The 19,225-nt window shown below is 51.1% G+C and overlaps 1 protein-coding gene across 1 annotated transcript; it reads right to left on the bottom strand.

Moving 5' to 3' along the window:
* Positions 1–288: 288 nt before the first annotated feature.
* Positions 289–18,950, bottom strand: LOC119816871 (ATPase family AAA domain-containing protein 3). The gene is made up of 16 exons (XM_038333901.2): positions 18,635–18,950; positions 14,986–15,062; positions 13,385–13,486; positions 13,011–13,070; positions 12,130–12,199; positions 11,299–11,464; positions 11,139–11,208; positions 8,903–9,058; positions 8,328–8,384; positions 7,937–8,062; positions 7,664–7,788; positions 6,880–6,931; positions 6,447–6,517; positions 5,388–5,555; positions 4,184–4,292; positions 289–925 (listed from the first exon to the last, which is right to left on the bottom strand). Exons 1-16 carry the CDS (start codon positions 18,834–18,836, stop codon positions 800–802), a joined length of 1,737 nt encoding a protein of 578 aa, XP_038189829.1. The 5' UTR covers positions 18,837–18,950; the 3' UTR covers positions 289–799.
* Between the last annotated feature and the right edge of the window lie 275 nt (positions 18,951–19,225).

Below are 19,225 nucleotides of genomic sequence, written 5' to 3'. Positions count from 1 at the left end.
TGTTGTCCATCCGTCCGTCTGGAGGGGAGGGGTGTTGTCAGGGGCCGGCGCCCATCTGCACACGGGAGCATGTGCATGGGGCGTGTGGGACTGGAGGACTGGAGGGTGGGACTGGAAAGGTGGCCCCAGGTGTCCCAGCCCTCACTGTGAAGCCCACCCTGCCTGGCCAGTAAATTCTCCAGAAAGCTCCAGCCTCTGCTTCTTCCATCACCCCTGACTCCAGGGGATACTGGGGGCTCCTTCATCTAGAGCCCCCTCTACACATACCTCAGCCAAGAGACAAAAGCAGCAAATCAGTCACAGTTTTATTAGAGTCTGGATTTAAAAGGTCCAGTCCGGGGGAAGGTGGCAGCGGCCAGGGCCAGTCTAGCACCAGATCCACTTCACCAAATAAGGACTGGGCCAGTTCCTGGCACAGATGTGTACAGGGCAGGAGCAATGTCCAGCAAGCAGAGGCCCTTCCTGCCTTCAGCCTGGTCCCTGCAGGTCCCCATCCTGCTGGCACAGTCATAGCCACTGGCCTGTGGTACAGCACTGGGCTTCCTCTCTTCTCTGACCTGGGCTTGTAGATTCCTGGGTCTGCCTTCCTTTGCCAGCACTCATGCTGAGAGAAACAGACTAGGAGGTGTGGGAGGCAAGAGAAGCTGACACCACCTGCATGCCACGGTTGGGCAAAGGCATTCGGGACAGTGTTGGCCTCTCTAAGAGGACAGGAAAAGAGGGAGGAATCGTGTGGTCAGGTGCACGTGGCGTCCAAGTCCAGCTCAGCAGCTGAGCAGGCCTTCAGGGCTGGGTCCCCTCAGGACTGGGTCCTCTCTACTGTAAGCCACTGCATCTTCTGCTGGTGCTGCTGAACAGCATCCTGGACACGAGCATCCATCATGGCCTCTGTGAGGACCCCATCCTCAGAGGCATACGCCATGGCCTGGTAGGAAAGAGGGCACAGAAGAAGAGGCTGGCTGCTTGCACAGAGAAGCCCCAGGTGAGGACCTAGGCCCTGGCACAGTGGGCATTCTTGAGCTTATCAGTGGACTTATATCCCCACTGCTGCTTCTGTTGACTTTGTCAACGACTTTCTAAAATGAAAGCCTGAACAGTTGTTGCTCCTCCACACACAGACAGGCAACTCCCCCCTCTAAGAAGGACACAAATGTGCAGACCTCAGAAGCCCCTAGCGATTCTGGCTCCATTTTCCAGCTCAGGCAGACACCAGGTCACACAGCAACTGCTCAGTCCAGGCTGTGCAGCTGTGCACCTTACAGGCCTCCTGCGGCTGCCAAACGATGTCAACATGAGGTTTCTCTAATTAGAGCCAAGTGGTACTCTCTGGCTAACTGCTCCTCTTGGTGTCTATTCATACCGTTGAGCATGCCCCCTCCCGCTTCCTTATCCTCTCCGAGGATGGCACTGCAGGACCAGACAAACCCTGTAGACACTATAAAGGACCAGGGCTCACAGGTGGTTGAGACAACACTTCTGCTGGTTTTCTGCTTGAAGCAGAGCATGTTCCAAAAGGCATCAGCAAAAAAAGGTATGGAGAATCCTGAAGACGAGGCCAAGGGATTCTCACAGACTCTGCACGAGGAGGAGGGCCTGGGATGCCTGAACACAATGAAGAGAACACTGCAGGCAGAAAATGTTCCTTCTCGGGCACCAGGACAAACATACCCTACAGAAACAGTTCTGAAATGACCTAATATGAAGGTGTTCTGTCCCTGTGGATAAGAGCGGCCATCAGGAACAGATGACCTAGGGTCCACTGTCCTATTATGACTCACTGGGGAGGAAGACTTGGCCCTAGAGCCAGACCACCAACTTTGCGAGGTATCTGGAAGCCATGGTAATCTTTACCATCTCGACCTCACCAAAGGCCAAAAGTACGGGTAGCTACAGGGTGGCAGCCCTCTAAGTGACTACACCTTGCCAAGGACCCAGCCGAGGAGCGGTAGAGCCCAGTGACAGGTGAAGCACACTGGAACAGACTAGGGCTTGTGCTGTGGGTATCTACAACCAAGCCAGAGCCAACACTCCTGCTAGAGACAAGGGCATGGTGCCTCTGCTCTATCTTGCAACTTTTCTGTAAATTCAAAACTATTTTTAAGTTTAACTAAGGCAGCAGTGCACCTGTGGCTGTTTGACTGTGAAGTTCAAGGCCAGGCTAAGCAACATAGCAAGACCCCAGCTCAAAAATGAGTACATAGGGGCTCAGCAGTTAAGAGCACTTACGGCTCTTCCAGAAGACCTAGGTTCAAGTCCCCAGCACCAACACTGATGGCATACAACTACCCGTAACTCCAGCTCTAGGGAAATCAATACACTCTTTTTTTGTTTTGAGACAGGGTCTCTCTAAATATAACTCTGGCTGGCTTGGAACTCACTATGTGGACTAAGCTAGCTGCAGACCAGCTGCTTGCTTCTGCCTCTGCTGGGATTAAAGGTGCCCCACCACTCCCAGCCTCATGTCCTCTCCTAGCCTTGTAGACACCAGGCATTCATGCAGTGCACATAAATACACGCAGACACTCCACATGTACACAAAAGGGAAAGGGAAAGGAACAATCCCTAGCAGCTTCCACACTGACATCAAAGCCAGAGGCAGACAGCGTAGGAACCTAAAGTCCACCAGTCCTGATGAGCAGGGCTGCCAAGTTCCAGAGCCTGAGACAGAAGTGCTGACAGCTGAGGCCAGCCCAGTCACAGAGCCAAACCTGTCTCAAATAAACAGAACAAAAGCCTAAGCTCACACCGTAATCCCAATCCTTGGGAGGCCAGGGAAGGAGAACTATAAGAGCATTCAATACCAGCCTGGGCTACAGAGTGAGACCACATCTCAACAAACAAGAGGACTCTCTCCACTGCATAACAACAAACCACAGCAGCCTTCTCACTTTTTATGACACTGGGGATTCAGCCCAGGGCTGAAGACACGAGGCAGACACTACCACTGAGCTACATCCCAGCTTTCATTTCATTTTTAAATTGTAAGAGGCTCTCACTGCATTGCCCAGGCTGTACATGAAGATCCAGTAAGACCTTAACCTCTATTAACCAGGAAAGACCCCTCTTCAAGATCTGACTGATGGCACTGACCTTTGTACTTTGGCCCCCAGAACTGTGGGGAGAGTTTCTTGGTTACCACACTGTGCTAAGCTCCCTGTTCTCCATCATCAGTGTGGAAACAAACGCTCGTCACAGAAGTGTGCAGTCTTCAATGGGAGATGTATATTGTAGCAGCTAAGCTAGCCTGTTTACACTAGTACTATCCCTGCTGTAGTTAGGCTATGAAGTCTAAACCTAAGTAGGACTGTCCCATGCATGCGCCACCACCATCAAAAAAACACTGCTAAGCTTTAGTGGCTAGGCTGTCACTGGTTACAGACAGTTGGCTCAAGGACATGGTGAAGTTGGCACAAAGGTTGAAGTGCCCATAGCACTTCCATTCCATCAATCCATCAACACAGCTTTTCTTGACAGCACCAGGGGCTGAAATTCCTAAACTGCCCTGGCCCTGCTGTGGGTGTTCCCTGCTGCTGGACCATGGAGCTGGTTCAAGGGAAAAACAAGGTTTGAGGGAATGACAACAGGCTACTGTGGCCTATGTACCTTCACCAACAGCATCCTTGTCTAGTCTAGGAACATTCCTGCCCCCTCACTTGTCCTAAAAAGCCCACATCCATGCCAGGCAGTGGTGACACACGCCTTTAATTCCAGTACTCAGGAGGCAGAGGCAGGCGAATGGATCTCTAGTTCAAAAGCAAGTTCTGGACTGCAGTGGAAGTTCCAGGACAGCAAGACCCACATAGAGAAACTGTTCTCAGAAATAAAAACAAAATAAAGCAAAAAAGGCAGAATCTATACATGAAGTACACACCTACTGATCTGGAGGAGAACTCAGGATTTGTCTGCAACTGTCTTAACGGCCAACCCAAACAAGCAGTCAGTCCTAGAGGCCCTGCACATCTACTCCAGACCTGACTGGGACAGCTCCAGATTTGGGCCAGCACATCTCAGCCAGTGACAGTACAGCCCCATCCTCCCTGAGTCTCTTCAGCCCTTGAGATGGCCTTAGTAGGACCAAGGGCCACACGGTTATCCATGCTGGGAACATCCTTCAAAATAAAACCCCTTTTAGGAGACTGGTATAAAGTTTCAGAGTGGGTTTAGTTCCGGGACCCTAACTCACCTGCCATGCCACAGCAAGCTGAGCAATCTCCCGGCCTGACATCCCCTCCGTCAGCTGGGCGACCTCTGAACACTTCTTTCCGTAGTCAAACTGGGCCACCTTCAAACGTCTGGAGAAAAAGTCCCCAAGTGGGCCTGTGCTGCCACAGCTTCTTCAAAAAGGGGGCTGGGGAGGTGGGAGCAAGGCTGTCCAACATCACTTGTCAGGTGCTCCCACCCGATCAGGGTGACAATGTGGGCATTTTCTGCACAGCCTCGTTGGATGAGGTGAACTCAGCCTTCCCTCCTGACCTACAGGAGAGGCTCAGGTTGGAGCCAGGCAGGGCTGGCCAATGGAGCTACACCCTCCTCATCTGCCTTCACGTCACTCACGAGACCCAAACATACACAGTCCACACCCACACAGCAGGCGTAGTCAAATCTCAGCCAATGATGAACTGCTAGCACAGCGGGCAGATCTCTGGTGAGAACAGTTAAGAGCCCTGTCTGTAACCTGAGTTTCCAGCAACAACATCTGACCAAAAGCTGCAGAAATGCACATTAAACTTGCATGCCTGAGCTGAGGCTGGGGTTATAAGGCCAGCAGTAGGCAGAGGCCTGGCCAGTACGGATGGGGATGGGCTCACAGGAAACAGCACTGCTAAGCCGTGTTTTCAGGCAGCAGCAGGGATTCAGGTCAGGACGTGAAGCCCGAGTGCCACGGAGCCCGGGACCCAGGAGACAGCTGAAAGCAGAGCGGCCTCTGCTGACAGGAGGTGTGGGAAGTGTGCTAGACACAGCAGCGAGGGGCTTCTCCCCATCCCTGTCCCCCACATGGCTGCAGAGCAGCTTCCAGGAGTGGCAGGGCAGCTTTGCAGCTACACAGAAGAAAGCCAGGTCACTCAGTCAACAGCTGAGGATGCTAACTGGCTACCCCAGACCCTGTAAAGAGACTCAGCAAACTTAGAGAATGCTACATTCCCTTGATACCCAGGGGTCAGTGACCCACGCACTTCAAATTAGCTCACGAGTGGACTCTTGGACAGGCTTGCAACTGTCCCCAGGTAAAGAGCAATGGGAGGAAGGGTGAGGGTCCCCATGACAGAACCACCTTTGGCAGGACACATGTACAGAATGACCTCCCACAGATGGCCTAAACCCCAGGAAAATGAAGCACCCAGATAGGTTCCAGGTCAATAGGGGACCCCATGGGGCTGGACACTTACTGCTTTCCTTCTGTGGCCGGCTTAAGGACATACTTGTCAAAATACATTCTCACCAGGCGCTCTCGCTCCTCCCGCTGTGGCAGGGCGAAGCAGACCATCTCGTCGATGCGGTCATTGATGGCCCAGTCAAACTGCTCAGGTTGGTTACTGGCCAGGACCAGCATGAACCTGCAGCCACAAAGTGCATGCTGAGGGCTTGTCCGATCACAGGTCACCCAGGGGCCTCCGCAGGTAAACTTTATAGATGGATGCAACTTGCCAGCTCTTCTTCTCTCCTTCCTTTATAGGTCTTGCCTTTCCTTTCTTTTCTTTTTAAGATGGGGTTTGAATCCAGAGATTCAAGAATGCTAGACGAGTGTTCAATCACTGACCTACCTCAAGACCGTGGCAGCTTTTTAACTTAGGAAAGCCCAGGAAGACCTGCGATCAAGGTTGCCTAGTATCTTAAGGTTCTGTTGTTGTCCTCAAATCACTTTTTGCCATGGCCCTGGGCTAGACTCCAGCCACAGCAAGTGAGGGGATGTTTACGCCTGGTAAGATGGGCACATACTTATCAGAAGGCTGGGTCCTCTCCTGGTGATGAGCTAGCTAAGGACAGGATTAGGGAATTTGGAAGAAAGGAGCCTGTCTGACCAGAGGCATCCACCCTGCCACTGGCTTCTGGGAAACAGTTCAAATTGGGGTCTCTTTCAAGGCCAAGATGCTACCCCAGTCCCAGTAGCCCAGATAAGGACCAAGGCTCCATCCTTCTACACATGATACTTGGGCTCTGCCCCCAGAAGAGCAAATACACTCTAGCCTCATGCCCCGAAAGCAGGCTTCAGGTATGTTCAGTTAGCGGGAAAGTTTCAGCCCAGGCGCACACGGACAGTCAAGAGGCGTGAGATGACTGGGGCGGCCTTGTGGACAGGAACTAACCCAGCAGACTTGATGTTTCATAGGAACATGAAGACACCCCAGACAGTTGCCCACATACTGTGTCCTGGGTCCTTGTGAGGACGGAGGCTAACAATGCCCAGAAGTTTCTGCCCAGGGAGCCAGGGCAAGGACTGCACTCACTTACTACTGTGCTGTCCTGTCCTGTGCAGGAATGCGTTCAGAGCGGCCCTGAGGTCTTCACCTATCTTCTCCTACAGGAAGGAAGTTTCACATTAGTCTCCAGCCCAAGGAGCAGTTTTGTACACGGCCAAGGAAAAGTGTCTGCAGGAGACACTGTCAGGAGGGTAGGGCAAGGGTTAGACACACAGGCCTAATTCGACAGCCAGAATTTGGATTCCCGTTGTTTAGCATCCCCAAGACCGTGGTTCAATGACAAACTCCTCAAATTTAGGAGGAAAAACAACTGGGCAGCATCCTTAGCTAGCACAGCATGAGGACTTAGCCGTTTTGTGCTCTATGGCTCAGCAACCTCTAGGCTGGTCCCCTGCTCGACTGGCTTAGTGCACCCAGCTCTGAACAATTCCCACTGATAGACAGGGTTCCAGGTACTCACAGTGGCTCTCTTCCTGAGGAAGGCGTCTGCTTCATCCACAAAGAGCAGGAGGCTGTGAACCAGAGGGTGGTCAGGCAAGGGGATGCTGGAATACTACAAGCCAACACCTGGAAGCTCCCAGAAGCAACAGGAAGTATAGTGCATACCCCTGGGAGAAGATGCCCCACAGAACACAAGCCTTGCCCTGTCAGGGACTCTTAACATCCTGACCCAAGAAAACAGAGATCACAGCTTCAAGAACCCTAATACTGAGAACCCAGCTGCAGCTCTGATGGGATACGCTAGGCAGAGGAACGCTTCTCCTACCCACAGCTCTCACAGTAGGGCCTCATGCCCAGGTCAGAATAAGGTAGTTATTCAAGGTAAAATGGCAAAGACCAAAGGCAAAGACACAACAAGGTACGGTGGCGATGCCAGGGAGTTATAACCAGCTGTGCCATACTGCATGAGCTGATGTGATATCCTCAGCCCACTTCTGGAGGGTTCAACACAGTCAGAGAGGCCTACATCCACTCCTCTCCCCAACTGAGCTAGCCATTCACTCCTGGCAGCAATTATATCTGCCAGCGTTCTTGTATGGGAAGCCCTGGGACCAGACTGACATTTTTTTTTTAATGGAGCCTTCAGAATAAGTGCCCACCCCTACGTGTCTTCAGAATCTAGAGGTTACCCATGGCCTCCCACACAATATCAAGGACAAGACAGTGGGGAGACAGCAGGGTACTTGTTAGATACCTGGTGGGCCCCTAGTGGGAACCTGTGTATATGGGGGTTATATGCTCACCCTCGTCGGCTAGTGCTTGCCCAGTCGAAGACCTTGTGCATGGCGGTCACACCCTCCCGCCCCATGGGGGCCACGTCCCCGCCTGTCATGATGGCGTAGTCCATGCCTGAATGCAGCGCGAGTTTCTGGGCAAGGAGGGTGGGGAGACAGAGCAGATGTTCCCTCCCAGACTCCACCAGCCAACCAGTCCTGCCCAGCACGGACAGTCCCCCACCATCTGAGCTGAGATGCTCAGCAGCACCTAGTCCCACCATCACAGCCAGATATTTTTACCTTGGCAAACAGGGTTTTGCCGGTCCCTGGTGGTCCATACATCAGAACGTTTCTATACAGGCTTTTGTTCTTCTTGGTATTCCTTGTTGCGATGGCAATATCACGTACCCGTGCCTCCAGGCTAGGCTGCCAGAGAAAGATGAGGTTTGGGGACCTGGTCTCCCATCCTGCGGACAGCCTTAGGGAGTGGAAGGGCCACAGGTATTCTAGTATGGCTTAGTCACTGTGGACACTGGACTGGCCTATGAAATATCTGCATACGTTACAGTAACACGCACTTCAGGACCCCAAAGCCACAAGCATAAGGATCACAAACACACTAGTCAAGCTTTGCCATCCCTTCCCTGGGGCCCACAAGGCTTTCCAAACCACAGCTGCCACAGTGACTTACGCTGAGTATGACGCCCTCCAGCGCGTCCTGGGGTCTGCTGAACAGTCGCCTGCTGACCTGTAAGGGAAACCATCACAGCTGGCAGGACACACAGCCACCATGAAGACTACACCCAAGAGCCCAAGATTAGTTACTCAGTGTCAAAGCTGGAGAAACAGTATCTACTGTGGGGCCCAGGTGATTTATCCACTCTTTACTATAGATTTTTATCTTCCCAACTACTTGTACTGAGCATCTGAAGAGTCCCAGGGTGGCCATCACAGAGAACAGGCCCGTCAGAGAGAGCAGTTCAGCCTAAGGGAGGGAGCTGGACACTAGGCTACTCTCCCACCTCTGTGCCAGGACAGACCCTGACCTCAGGTCAAAGCAGACCCAGGAGCAGTCATACAATTAGATAACACTGATTCCACAGGCCCCATAGGTATAGCACAGTCATGAAAAAACACCCATGCCAGCAGGAAAGAGAAAGCAGAAACGTTGTCCGGGTAAAAGGGGGAGGACAGAGAAAATGTGCACACTTGTTTGTGACACGGGAAGAAACCTGGCAAGGATGTGGAACCTTATTGTGGCCGTACCTGAATGGGATGCCTCAGTGCCTCCAGCACTGAGATGCGGGAGGTCTCCCTCACCAGGGATGGCTTTCCCAAGCGGGCTTCAATATACCGACCAGCAACAGCAGTAGCATTCTTGGCAGAATAGACTCCAACAGCCAGTAGTGTCAATCCAGCCACCTGGAAGGGAAAAGCCACACCTCTGCCCACAGTTCATCCTGTGCCCAAGAGCAGCTAACATCTTACGGTAGCCTACGCTGGACCCTGGTTGGACCCCAACCCTACACTACAGTTGGTCAATGCTCACTTGCATACCTCAGGGGACAGCAAAAGTATGTCACTGGGACTGTCCATCAGAGCAGGTTGTAAGAACGTGGGACGTGGCTGGACGTGGCTGGATACTCACTAACAGTCTTTCTTGCCTTCCACTACTTTCTTACCATTGAAAAAGTTAAACTTCATTCTTAGAAAACTAGGCTAACCACAAACCTTTTAAGTGGTAATGTACTGGCACACCAAGCAGCTCCACGAAGAGGGGGCATCTTCCAGACTGGCCTGTGGTTTACTGGTGACTTCCTGCCTGCCTAGCATTCCTAAGACCTTAGGTTCCATCCCCAGCATCCCAAATAATAAAAATAATGTGCTTTCAACATTCCCCTTAGCAGATCATCCCCTGCACCTAGCATGAAGTCATCTGTGACCCTGAAGATGTCTCAGGCCATCTCCTACCTCACAGACCACCTCCTGCCTCATAGAATTGGCTGGGAACACACTACCAAAAATAACAGGTAGCTGGGAATGGTGACAACACCTTTAATCCCAGCATTCAGGAGGGAGAGGCAGGTGGATCTATGAGTCTGAGGACTGCCTGGTTTACACAGCAAGTTTCAGGATAGCCAGTCCTACAAAAATCAGAGCTACATAATAGAGATATCCTGTCAAAAAAAAAAAAAAAGTAAGATTTTTTTAAAAAATTACCAGCACCTTCTCCCAAGGACACTGGAAAGTGATTTCTGGCCCTTTCATATGCCGGTTCCTGGATTAGAAGTCTGAAGCCTCGGGGTAGAAAGATGGCTCAGCTGTTAAGAGCATTTGCTGCTCTTCCAGAGGACTGGGGTTCAATTCCCAGGACCCACATGGAAGCCCACAACTGTCTACAATTCCAGTTCCAGGGGATCGGACAACCTCACAACAGTGCACATAAAATAAATAAACAAACAAAAAAGCCTGAAGGTAGGCTGCCACTGCCAGGACTAGATGGGGTTTGTCCCTCCAAGAATTACATGTTAGGTACTTAGTCTCATGCAATGCTGCAGAGTTTGCGAGACCTTCAACAGTAGGGCCTAGTAGAAGCCATTAGGTGCCCTATTCAGACTTTCCAACACCAGATGAACCTTCTTGTTTGTAAGTTAGTCAGCCTTGGCTACTGTGGAGGCCCAAAGAGACCAAAGGTCAGAGAGTTTTGGGACTTCTTTTTAGCTCAAGATTATTGTGCTTCCAATTCAAACAAAGGTCCCACCTAGCTGTAAATCAGAGTTCTCCTCTCTCAAGGCTATTATCAACAGGTGTGGCTAGTTGCCAGACCTCGTGCTCCTGAAATAAGGAAGCAGTTGGCTCCTGCCTAAAACAAAAGTCTAAGGATTTAACTAAATTCTTGTTCCCTTTATGGAAATAACTGGGATTCTACCCAGGAGTGGTTTGCCCACAGTGTTTGGTCTAGGGCATGAACGATGAATGGACCCCAGGACTTTCAATTTGTATGTTAATGCAGTCCTTCTGTTCTGCTCCTACCTTTTGAAATCAGGGGTACATTAAGCTGTTGGAAATTAAACGTGGACGAATTTTAAGTACTCACTGAAATTCCCTCCCGATACTATCCTATGTGTTTCTGCGTTTTATTATTTTTGTTCACGTTTTCGTATTCCTTACTACATTTCTAGATTCCCATGCCTCCACTCTGGAAGATAGGTAATCTTGTCCAGGCTAGCCCCTGACAGGTACCTTGTGAGAGCAACATAAAATGGATTAAGACAAGACTGAATTGTCTGAAATGCCTTAAGTCCAAATACTCTGTCATGTCTCACTATAGTTCTCAAAGACAGTTGTAGCTCACGTGCCTGATCTGTGCTGAGTATATCTCCAAATACTGGACGTTTTCATAGCCAGCAGGAAACAGGGCTGCACTTTACAGGGAGGCCCCCAGAGACTGACGCAGAACTGCCCACTAGGCTCTCCCATAGGGAACTATCGTAGCACATACCGTGGCTGTCACTTTGTCCCAGTCTGTCACAAAGGCACGGAATCCTTCACCAAACAAGGTGCCAGCTGTCCTGCATGAGGGGGAAAAGTCACATGACTTCACCAGTAACTCCCTAGCATGACCTGGGCCAGCAGGTCCTGGGATCTGGCCACAGCCTCACCGGATGGACTCCAGGATGGTCTGGCGGTGTTCAGCAGCCTTGAGGCGAATCTGTTCCCGGATGATGTCTGCGTTCTCTCTGTCGGCCTTGGCCCGAGCTCGGGCCTCAGCTTCAACCCGCAGCATCTCATTCTTATGTCGCAGCTCCATCTCTCGCTCCACAGTGGCTGCCCCAGGGAAAGGCAAAGACAGCGAGTGGCCTTCAGCTCATACTGTGCCTGCCTCTGCCCACATTACTGATATGCACACACAGGCCTAGATATTGCATGGACCAGAAGCAGCAGAACCCATACTGCAGAGGATCCCTGAAATAGCCTGGACCACCCTTAGGATGACATATTTTAATAACAAACAAAAATGTGGATAATCACAAGAAAAACCAACTTATGCTGACATTTAACCAAAATACCAGAAAAGTCACGAGATGCAACAATGTATACCGTTTCTGTCAGCATAAGAACCAAACACCAAACACTAAGACACTATCACAATGACACCAACAAATTGCCTCAAACCCTTCCTGACAGACTTCTGGAAACAGGAAATGTGCCTGCAAGTTGGCCTAATGAATGAAGCTCTAACACAGGAGCTAAGGCCAGGCAAGGTTCCTACCCAAATCAACTCGTCCCAGAACTTTCTGCTCAGGGGCGAGGCTACAGATGAAGCTTCTGCTGAGAGTTAGCTCTTTGAAACCAAGGCATCCAGCGGTGTCTGGGGTCAAAGCACAGTCTGTAAATTCAGTCCTTAGCTGAGGTGGCAGTGAGCCTCTGTGCAGGCGTTTCTTAAGGACTAAGATGCCCAACAAAGCCACCCATCCTTGGTGACCACCTACCTCGACGCATCGCCTCCTGCTTCTGCACAGACTCCTCCTGTTTCCTTAAATTCTCTTCATTCAGAAGTTGCTGAGAGAGAAGGCACAGGAAAGGTAAAACTCTTGAAAATCAGAAAAACAAACCAAAACCAAGCCTATAGGCTGGAGCTGCTCTGAGTCAGGAATGCATCTGCCCACCTGAGGAGACCCAACTGTCTTGGGGCTCCAGCTGGTACACTCCAGCGCAGGCACATCTGCTGTTGGCCCCAGGCATGCACACACTAAGGGACTGGCTTCAGAGCTGCCCCACCTGCTGGGGCAGAAGCAGCCCTTATAGCAGCTTCAGTAATGTGGTTCCAAGACCCCCAGGGCCTGCATCTCTGCTCTATAGAATCTGATCTTTGCCTACTGCGATTAACAGCTATAATGTCCCAGCAAACACACATGAACACAAGCCCAAGGCTGATGAGCTCCCTCTGACAGGGAGCCAGCATGGAGCAAAGGAGGCCTATCCAGGGTTTGAATTACCCAGGGACCTTGTCCTCCACCATTCACTGACCTTGCTAGCTAGGCAGGTGTCCATCTAGCAAGAACCCTCAAGAGTAACTGAAAAACCCACCTCTGTCATGAAAGCATAAGAAATTCTGCGCATGGGCTTGTGTATGTGCTTGAACATGTCTGCAAACATGTCAACATGTAGAGAGTATGTCTGCATTCAGGTGTGTGTCTGGGCATATTCGTTGTGCACACAGGCCCGTAAGTATACACATGCCAGGGCCTACCAATGTCTGAGAAAATTCACCCAGGACCAGCGACGCTTGTATTCTTGCCCATGAACTCGGCTGCATCGCCCCCTAGTTCCTGTAAGGACAGCACAGCTCTCAGAGGTGTGCCCCGCTTACCTGCTGTTTCAGCTGGTCGTCATAGCGCTGTCGAGCCAGCTTATCCTGGTACTGGGCCCTCTAGGGAAGAAGACGGAAGTAAAGACACACTGTGGCTGGAGAAGCTTCTAGAAGGATCAGAGATGATCTGGACCCACCCTGGAGTGACTGCTGAGTAAGCCACAGGTAAGCTGCCACCTTCCGCAAACATGCAGGTGCAGGATGGCTCTGTACCAAGGAGTCTATGTTTGGGGATTGTTTTTGTTTATTTTTACAATTGTGGTCCAGGTCCTAGTACAACCACCACCCTCAGCTGGTCAGTACCTAAAAGATCCAGAGTGGCACCTCAATGTCCCTTCCTGTACCCCGGCATAAGTGGCTGCCTGTGCACTTACAGCCTGGTGCTGCCGGGTCTCTTCACTCAGAGTTTTCCTTCTTTCCTCGGCTTGCACGCGGATCTGTTCATTCTTCAGTTGCTCTACGGCGGCTTCATATTCCTGCAGAACACAGGCGTATCTCTGTAAGGCTCACACTGCCCACAGCCTGCAGAATACAGGCGTACCTCTGTAAGGCTCACACTGCCCACAGCCTGCAGATTACAGGCGTACCCTGTAAGGCTCACACTGCCCACAGCCTGCAGAACACAGGCGTACCTCTGTAAGGCTCACACTGCCCACAGCCTGCAGAACACAGGCGTACCTCTGTAAGGCTCACACTGCCCACAGCCTGCAGAACACAGGCGTACCTCTGTAAGGCTCACACTGCCCACAGCCTGCAGAACACAGGCGTACCTCTGTAAGGCTCACACTGCCCACAGCCTGCAGAACACAGGTGTACCTCTGTAAGGCTCACACTGCCCACAGCCTGCAGAACACAGGCGTACCTCTGTAAGGCTCACACTGCCCACAGCCCACTCTCCGGTGCTAGAGACTACAAGATGGCAGCATCAAAGGCCATGCCAACTGGTCCACGCAATAGGCTAAGGCAGAAAACAACTTTAAAACATAGTCTGGGCCGGGCGGTGGTGGCGCACGCCTTTAATCCCAGCACTCGGGAGGCAGAGGCAGGCGGATCTCTGAGTTCGAGGCCAGCCTGGTCTACAAGAGCTAGTTCCAGGACAGGCTCTAGAAACTACAGGGAAACCCTGTCTCGAAAAACCAAAAAAATAAACAAAAAAAAAAAAAAAACATAGTCTGGACAGACAGCCATATACCCTCAGTGGGCTCACAGCTCTGCGCACACAGAAAAGACCAGGCAGGCGCAGAGACCAGGATGTTACTCACTCCTTTACCCTGAGTGCATGTCACAACTGTACTGTATTAGCAGACAAGGACTAAGGATGGAGCCTGCTCCATGCTCACTGAAAACTCTGACAGGGTTCTTCTTTTAGGTTTCGTTGTTTGTTTTTCAAGTCAAGGTTTCTGTGTATCCCAGACTGTACTGGAACTCAGCTACTCACCTGCCTTTGCCACCAAGTGCTGGGATTAAAGGGTGTACATACCCAGCCTCCAGAGGTTTTTCTGAATGCAGAGAAATGAAGTAAAAATTAGGTGTGGTGGACACACCTGTGACTTTAGCATTTAAGAGGCTGAGACAGGCAGTGGAACACAGGCCTTTAACCCCAGGGCTCAGGAGGCAGAGAGCAGGAGGATCTCTAGTTCAAGGCCAGCCTGGTCTACAGAAAGAGACCAGAGCAGCCAGGACTACAAGCAGGAATCCTTTAAAAACAAAAATAAAACAAGCAAACAAAAAAACCTGTCTCAAAACAAACGACAAAAACATAAAACAAAAAAATTTTAAGAAAGATCCCCTGCCTTCAAGAACTCAGACATCCTCACCGACACCTTCCCTTGCAAGCACCTCTACTAAGAAGTCACAGCCATATACTCAGCATCCTGTTCTTACGTCCCCAGTTCCTTCAAATGGAGGGCACATCCATAGGTCTGTCATCTGTGAACTGGTTCTCACACCCTTGTGGCACCAGCCCACAGCTCACCTTGAGTTTAGATTGTTGTTCCAACTGCAGTGTCTGCTCCTGCATCTGCGCAAGACTCAGTGCCTCCTTGGCATGACCTGTAGAGTATAGAAGCGTAGGAGAGAGGGTGTTAGTATACCAACAGTAGACACATCCATGTGGGCCACAACAGACCCCTCTCTCATGCCAAGGGGCTTTCTGAGAAACAACACTCAATCCTGAATCATTTCCAGACTCATCTCCTTCCAAAGCTGCTGCCCCATCTCCAACAGAGCCTGATGAGTTTCGGTATGCAGCCTAGTTGTTAAGAGTTTACCCAGGTTGGACCCCTAACACCACACAAAGTCAGGTGTAATGTGCATGGTGCATGCCTGTCATCCTAATATTCTGAAGGTGGAAGCCAGAGGATCAGGAGTCGAAAGTCACCCCCAGCGGCGTTGTGAGTTTGAGTTAGCTTGGATTCCATGAAAACCTGTAGAAGGGATGGAGATGGGACAGGAAGAGGTCGGTGAGAGCTCAGGCCCCACCCCCAGGGGATCATTGCCAAGAACACCATCAGAAAGACCACCTCACAATCATCCACGATGGGGTTGCGAAGCAATGACAAGCCAGGGTTTCCAATTAGGGAAGCAGAGCTCTGGCTGGTGTCCGTATCTGTATCCATTAATGATGTTAAAGAAATATGCATGCAGAAAAAGATGAGTAAGGATCAGACATCAGACAACGCACCTAGGTTATAAATATCTTCTGTGTTCTGTGTGTCAGACGGCACTGATGCTTGTCAATACTTACAGTAGGAAAAGCTTTACTTCTAGAACACTCTAAAGAGGCTTAAGCATCAGGTCTCCAAATCTTCCTTGATAGTTTTCTCTTACCAATACCTCATTGTGAAAATTTTCTAACACAGAAACCATGGGAGTGGTGATCACTCAAACTCACAGAGACCCGCCTGCCTCTGCCTCCAAGTGCTGGGATTAAAGGCGTGCGCTACCACTGCCTAGCTGCTTATATTTCTGAAGTCTTCAAGGGCAGCTGCAACCTCTGCAAGTTACTTTTGAGTAACTTCTGAGAAACAAGCATGCCATTAACCAGAGCTTAACATGGGTATCTGGAGGGAACACGGCCTAAGACAGGGGTACCACGGTAAGAACATTTCACAAGTTTAGATGACCATGGCAAATGTCTGTATCTGAGATCAATTCACAGAGCACACAGTTTGGCATGAACTCCACCAGTGGGTAGCAGTGTCAGAGCTTCCACGGACCTTCCAAGACCACCTCCTCCTAGACTCTCTGGTCTTCAGTGACCAGGATGGAAGACAAAAGAACTCACACCTGAAGAGAGACAGCAGCAAGGCACAGCCCTACCCTAATTCAAGTTGTAAGCTTTGAAGCCAAGAGTTGAGCAGACTGGGAACCCCTGAGACTCTGACAGGAAAGGGCTGGGGAGAGCAATACTCCTCAGGGCCTCATCTCGGCAAAGTAGACAGGTATGGGAATGTCACGGTCCAACAAACCTGGGATCAAATTCCAGCTCCTGTTTATTCTTCATGTGACTTTGGCAAGCTCAAAACAGGTAAGTTCTCAACACAGGTTTAGGGCCCACCTGAGACTACCCTACAAGAAAAGGACTCTGATGGGGCCTGTAGAACCCACAGGAGGTGCTGCTGGCCCAGAAAAGAGAGCTCTGTTAAGGCAGAGTAGAGGCCGAGGCACTGGACCCAGGATAGAATGTCCTGGGCCAGAGCTTCAGGACTGCAGTGTGGGCACCTAGATAGTAACGGATATGCAAGAGTAGCCGGACACAGCGAAGGGCAGTAACTCTGTAACAGAGGTAGGAATGGGACTAATAGCTGAGATTCAAGTCTGAAATTCTAGGTGTGTCTAATGAGTGACCCTCCCCCAGCCCAGGAGTCACCAAGAAAAGTGTCCTCCACCTAACCCTGTAACAGGACACTGGATCATCTGTCAGGTCTGTTAACACTGGAAATGCCTTGAAAACCACCCACCTTTTCCCATTTCAACCCAATCACTGAGATTATCTAGCAAACATAAGAGATTATTACCTCTGCTAAGTAAAAAGAGACAGATGATCCTGGTCCCAAATCTGAAGGCTTTGAATGTCTCCATGGGGATTTGAATCAGCGGGGCTCCGAGACCACTGCCCAAGACTTGACAGGATCTCGCTGCGTACCCTGGCTGGCCTGGAACTCACTACGTAGACCAGCCCAGCCTCAAACTCAGAGTTCTGTCTGCCTCTGCCTCTCAAGTGTTGGTGTAGCCCCACAAGAACAGAGAATTGACTCACCAAGTGCCAGACCCTCTCTGAGAGGCTCTGCATATTGTACCTATTTAAATTAGGGTTTCCCTAGAGGATCTTTAAAAAACAGAACCCATGCATAAACACAAAACTGAGAACGACAGCATCATTCCTTCAATCAGTATTTATTCAACACCTCCACACTTCAGGTTTTGCTTTGTTTTTAATTTTGTGTGTTTGAGTGCTTGCTTGAATGTATGTATGTGCACCAGAAACATGCCTGGTACCGTCAGAAGCTGGAAGAGGTCCTTGGGTCCCCTGAAACTGGGTTAAAGAAGATTGTGAGCTGCCGTAAGCGTGCCCAGAACTGAACACAGGTCCACTGCAAGAGCAACAGGTGCTCTTAGTCATTGAACTGTCTCTCTAGCCCCCATTTCAGGCTCTTAAAAAGATTTCAAATAGCCGGGTGCTGGTGGTGCAAACTCAGGAGGCAAAGAGACAGGTGGATCTCTGAGTTCCAGGACAGTCTGGTCGAAAAAGAGTGAGTTCCAGGACAGTCAGAGCTGTTACATAGCGAAATCCTGTCTCAGAAAAAAAAAAAAAATCAACTAGCTGGACAGTGGCGGCACAGGCCTTTGATACCAGCTTTGATACCAGCAGTCGGGATGCAGAAGCAGGCGGATCTCTGAGTTCCAGGCCAGCCTGGTCTATAGAGCCCGAACAGCAGGGGGGCTACACAGCACTGCGGCAGGTGGATCTACCTGATCTACATGAGTTCCAGCCAGGGATAACAGTCTTTAAAAAAAAAAAAAAAAAAAAAAAAAAAACAAAAAAAACTTACGTTACATTTTGGCACGAACTGTCAACATCAAAGCAGTCAGGACATTTTCGGAGAAACACTGGCTCCGAGAGGATCAACTTTACAGATACCCTCCCCTCACGTTCCACAGTGAAGTGCTATTATCCAACAATCAATGCAGAATCTGTCTTTTGGTTAAAACCAAATGCCTTCCAAAAATGCTCCTCTTATTAAGTGGGTGATTGCAACCAATCACAGCACGGATCACCTGACCTGGTCATGCCTTTCTGGCCTGCACCCACGTGGAAGCAGCAAGAGAGCCCAGTAGTAACCAAGGCCAGCATTGGCACACGCAACTCGAGCCTCTCGAAAAGCCTCTCTAAAACGGCCTCTTCTGCCGCGTTGACAGCTACCAAGTGCAAGAGGGTGACAGGACCTGGGTCTCCCGAAACGCAGGATAGCCACGGCCATGTGACTACCAGGCCGTTCGGGTCACCTGCAAAGCAGGGCTGCAGACAGAACACTTCGCGGCTGAGACATCAAGAGGACCAAACTCGCAGAAACCACTGGCGCCTCCGAGACGAACCTCCCAAGCCCAGCCCGCGCACTCACGCGAGTGCTCCAACTCGCGCGCCGCTTTGGCCGCACGCTCCAGGCCCGTGGGGTCGAAGTTGCTCCATTTGTCCTTGGGCGATTGCCGGTCTCCGGCACCGCGGTCGCCGCCACCCTCCGCCCCGGGCTGCGCTGGCGGCAGAGGCAGCGGAGGCCCCGTGCCTTCGCCCTTGGGGCCCTTGATGCCAAAGAGCCACGACATGGTCCACAAGCGCAGCGCGCACACGGAGGTCCGCTCCGGACTCGAGCGTGACTCGCGCGGGGGATCCTGGCAGGCACCACGCGCCGCGGGTCGACGAAGTGCGCAGGCGCGACACACCCCTCTGCCTTCCCGGCGACGGAAACTCGCGAGGGCCAAAGCGCTCTCCGCCATCGGATTGGCGGCTGCGACAGGGACGCAATTGGCGTCGGCGGCGCGATTTGCCCAACTGTCTAAGGAGGCGGAACTGGAAGGAGCTCCTGGACCAAGCAAATCGGGACGAAGTTTTCGGGGTGGGTGTGCCTTCGTCCTAGAAAACGCTCTCTTCTAGCTATGGTGCTGTGGGACTGGCGTCATTGGGAGATCTACGTCCGTTGTTATGGAGACGCTGC

Source organism: Arvicola amphibius, chromosome 6 (genome assembly GCF_903992535.2).
Source record: "Arvicola amphibius chromosome 6, mArvAmp1.2, whole genome shotgun sequence".
NCBI lineage: Eukaryota > Metazoa > Chordata > Mammalia > Rodentia > Cricetidae > Arvicola > Arvicola amphibius.
This window is presented reverse-complemented; position numbering and strand designations above follow the sequence as displayed.

Excerpts from the sequence above, each read along its gene's own strand:
- LOC119816871 (XM_038333901.2), bottom strand. The coding sequence starts at position 18,836 with ATGTCGTGGCTCTTTGGCATCAAGGGCCCCAAGGGCGAAGGCACGGGG. Across the intron at positions 11,209-11,298 it reads ACCATCCTGGAGTCCATCCG|GACAGCTGGCACCTTGTTTG; the intron begins GTGAGGCTGTGG and ends CCCCTCATGCAG. Across the intron at positions 926-4,183 it reads AGCTTGCTGTGGCATGGCAG|GCCATGGCGTATGCCTCTGA; the intron begins GTGAGTTAGGGT and ends CTTTCCTACCAG.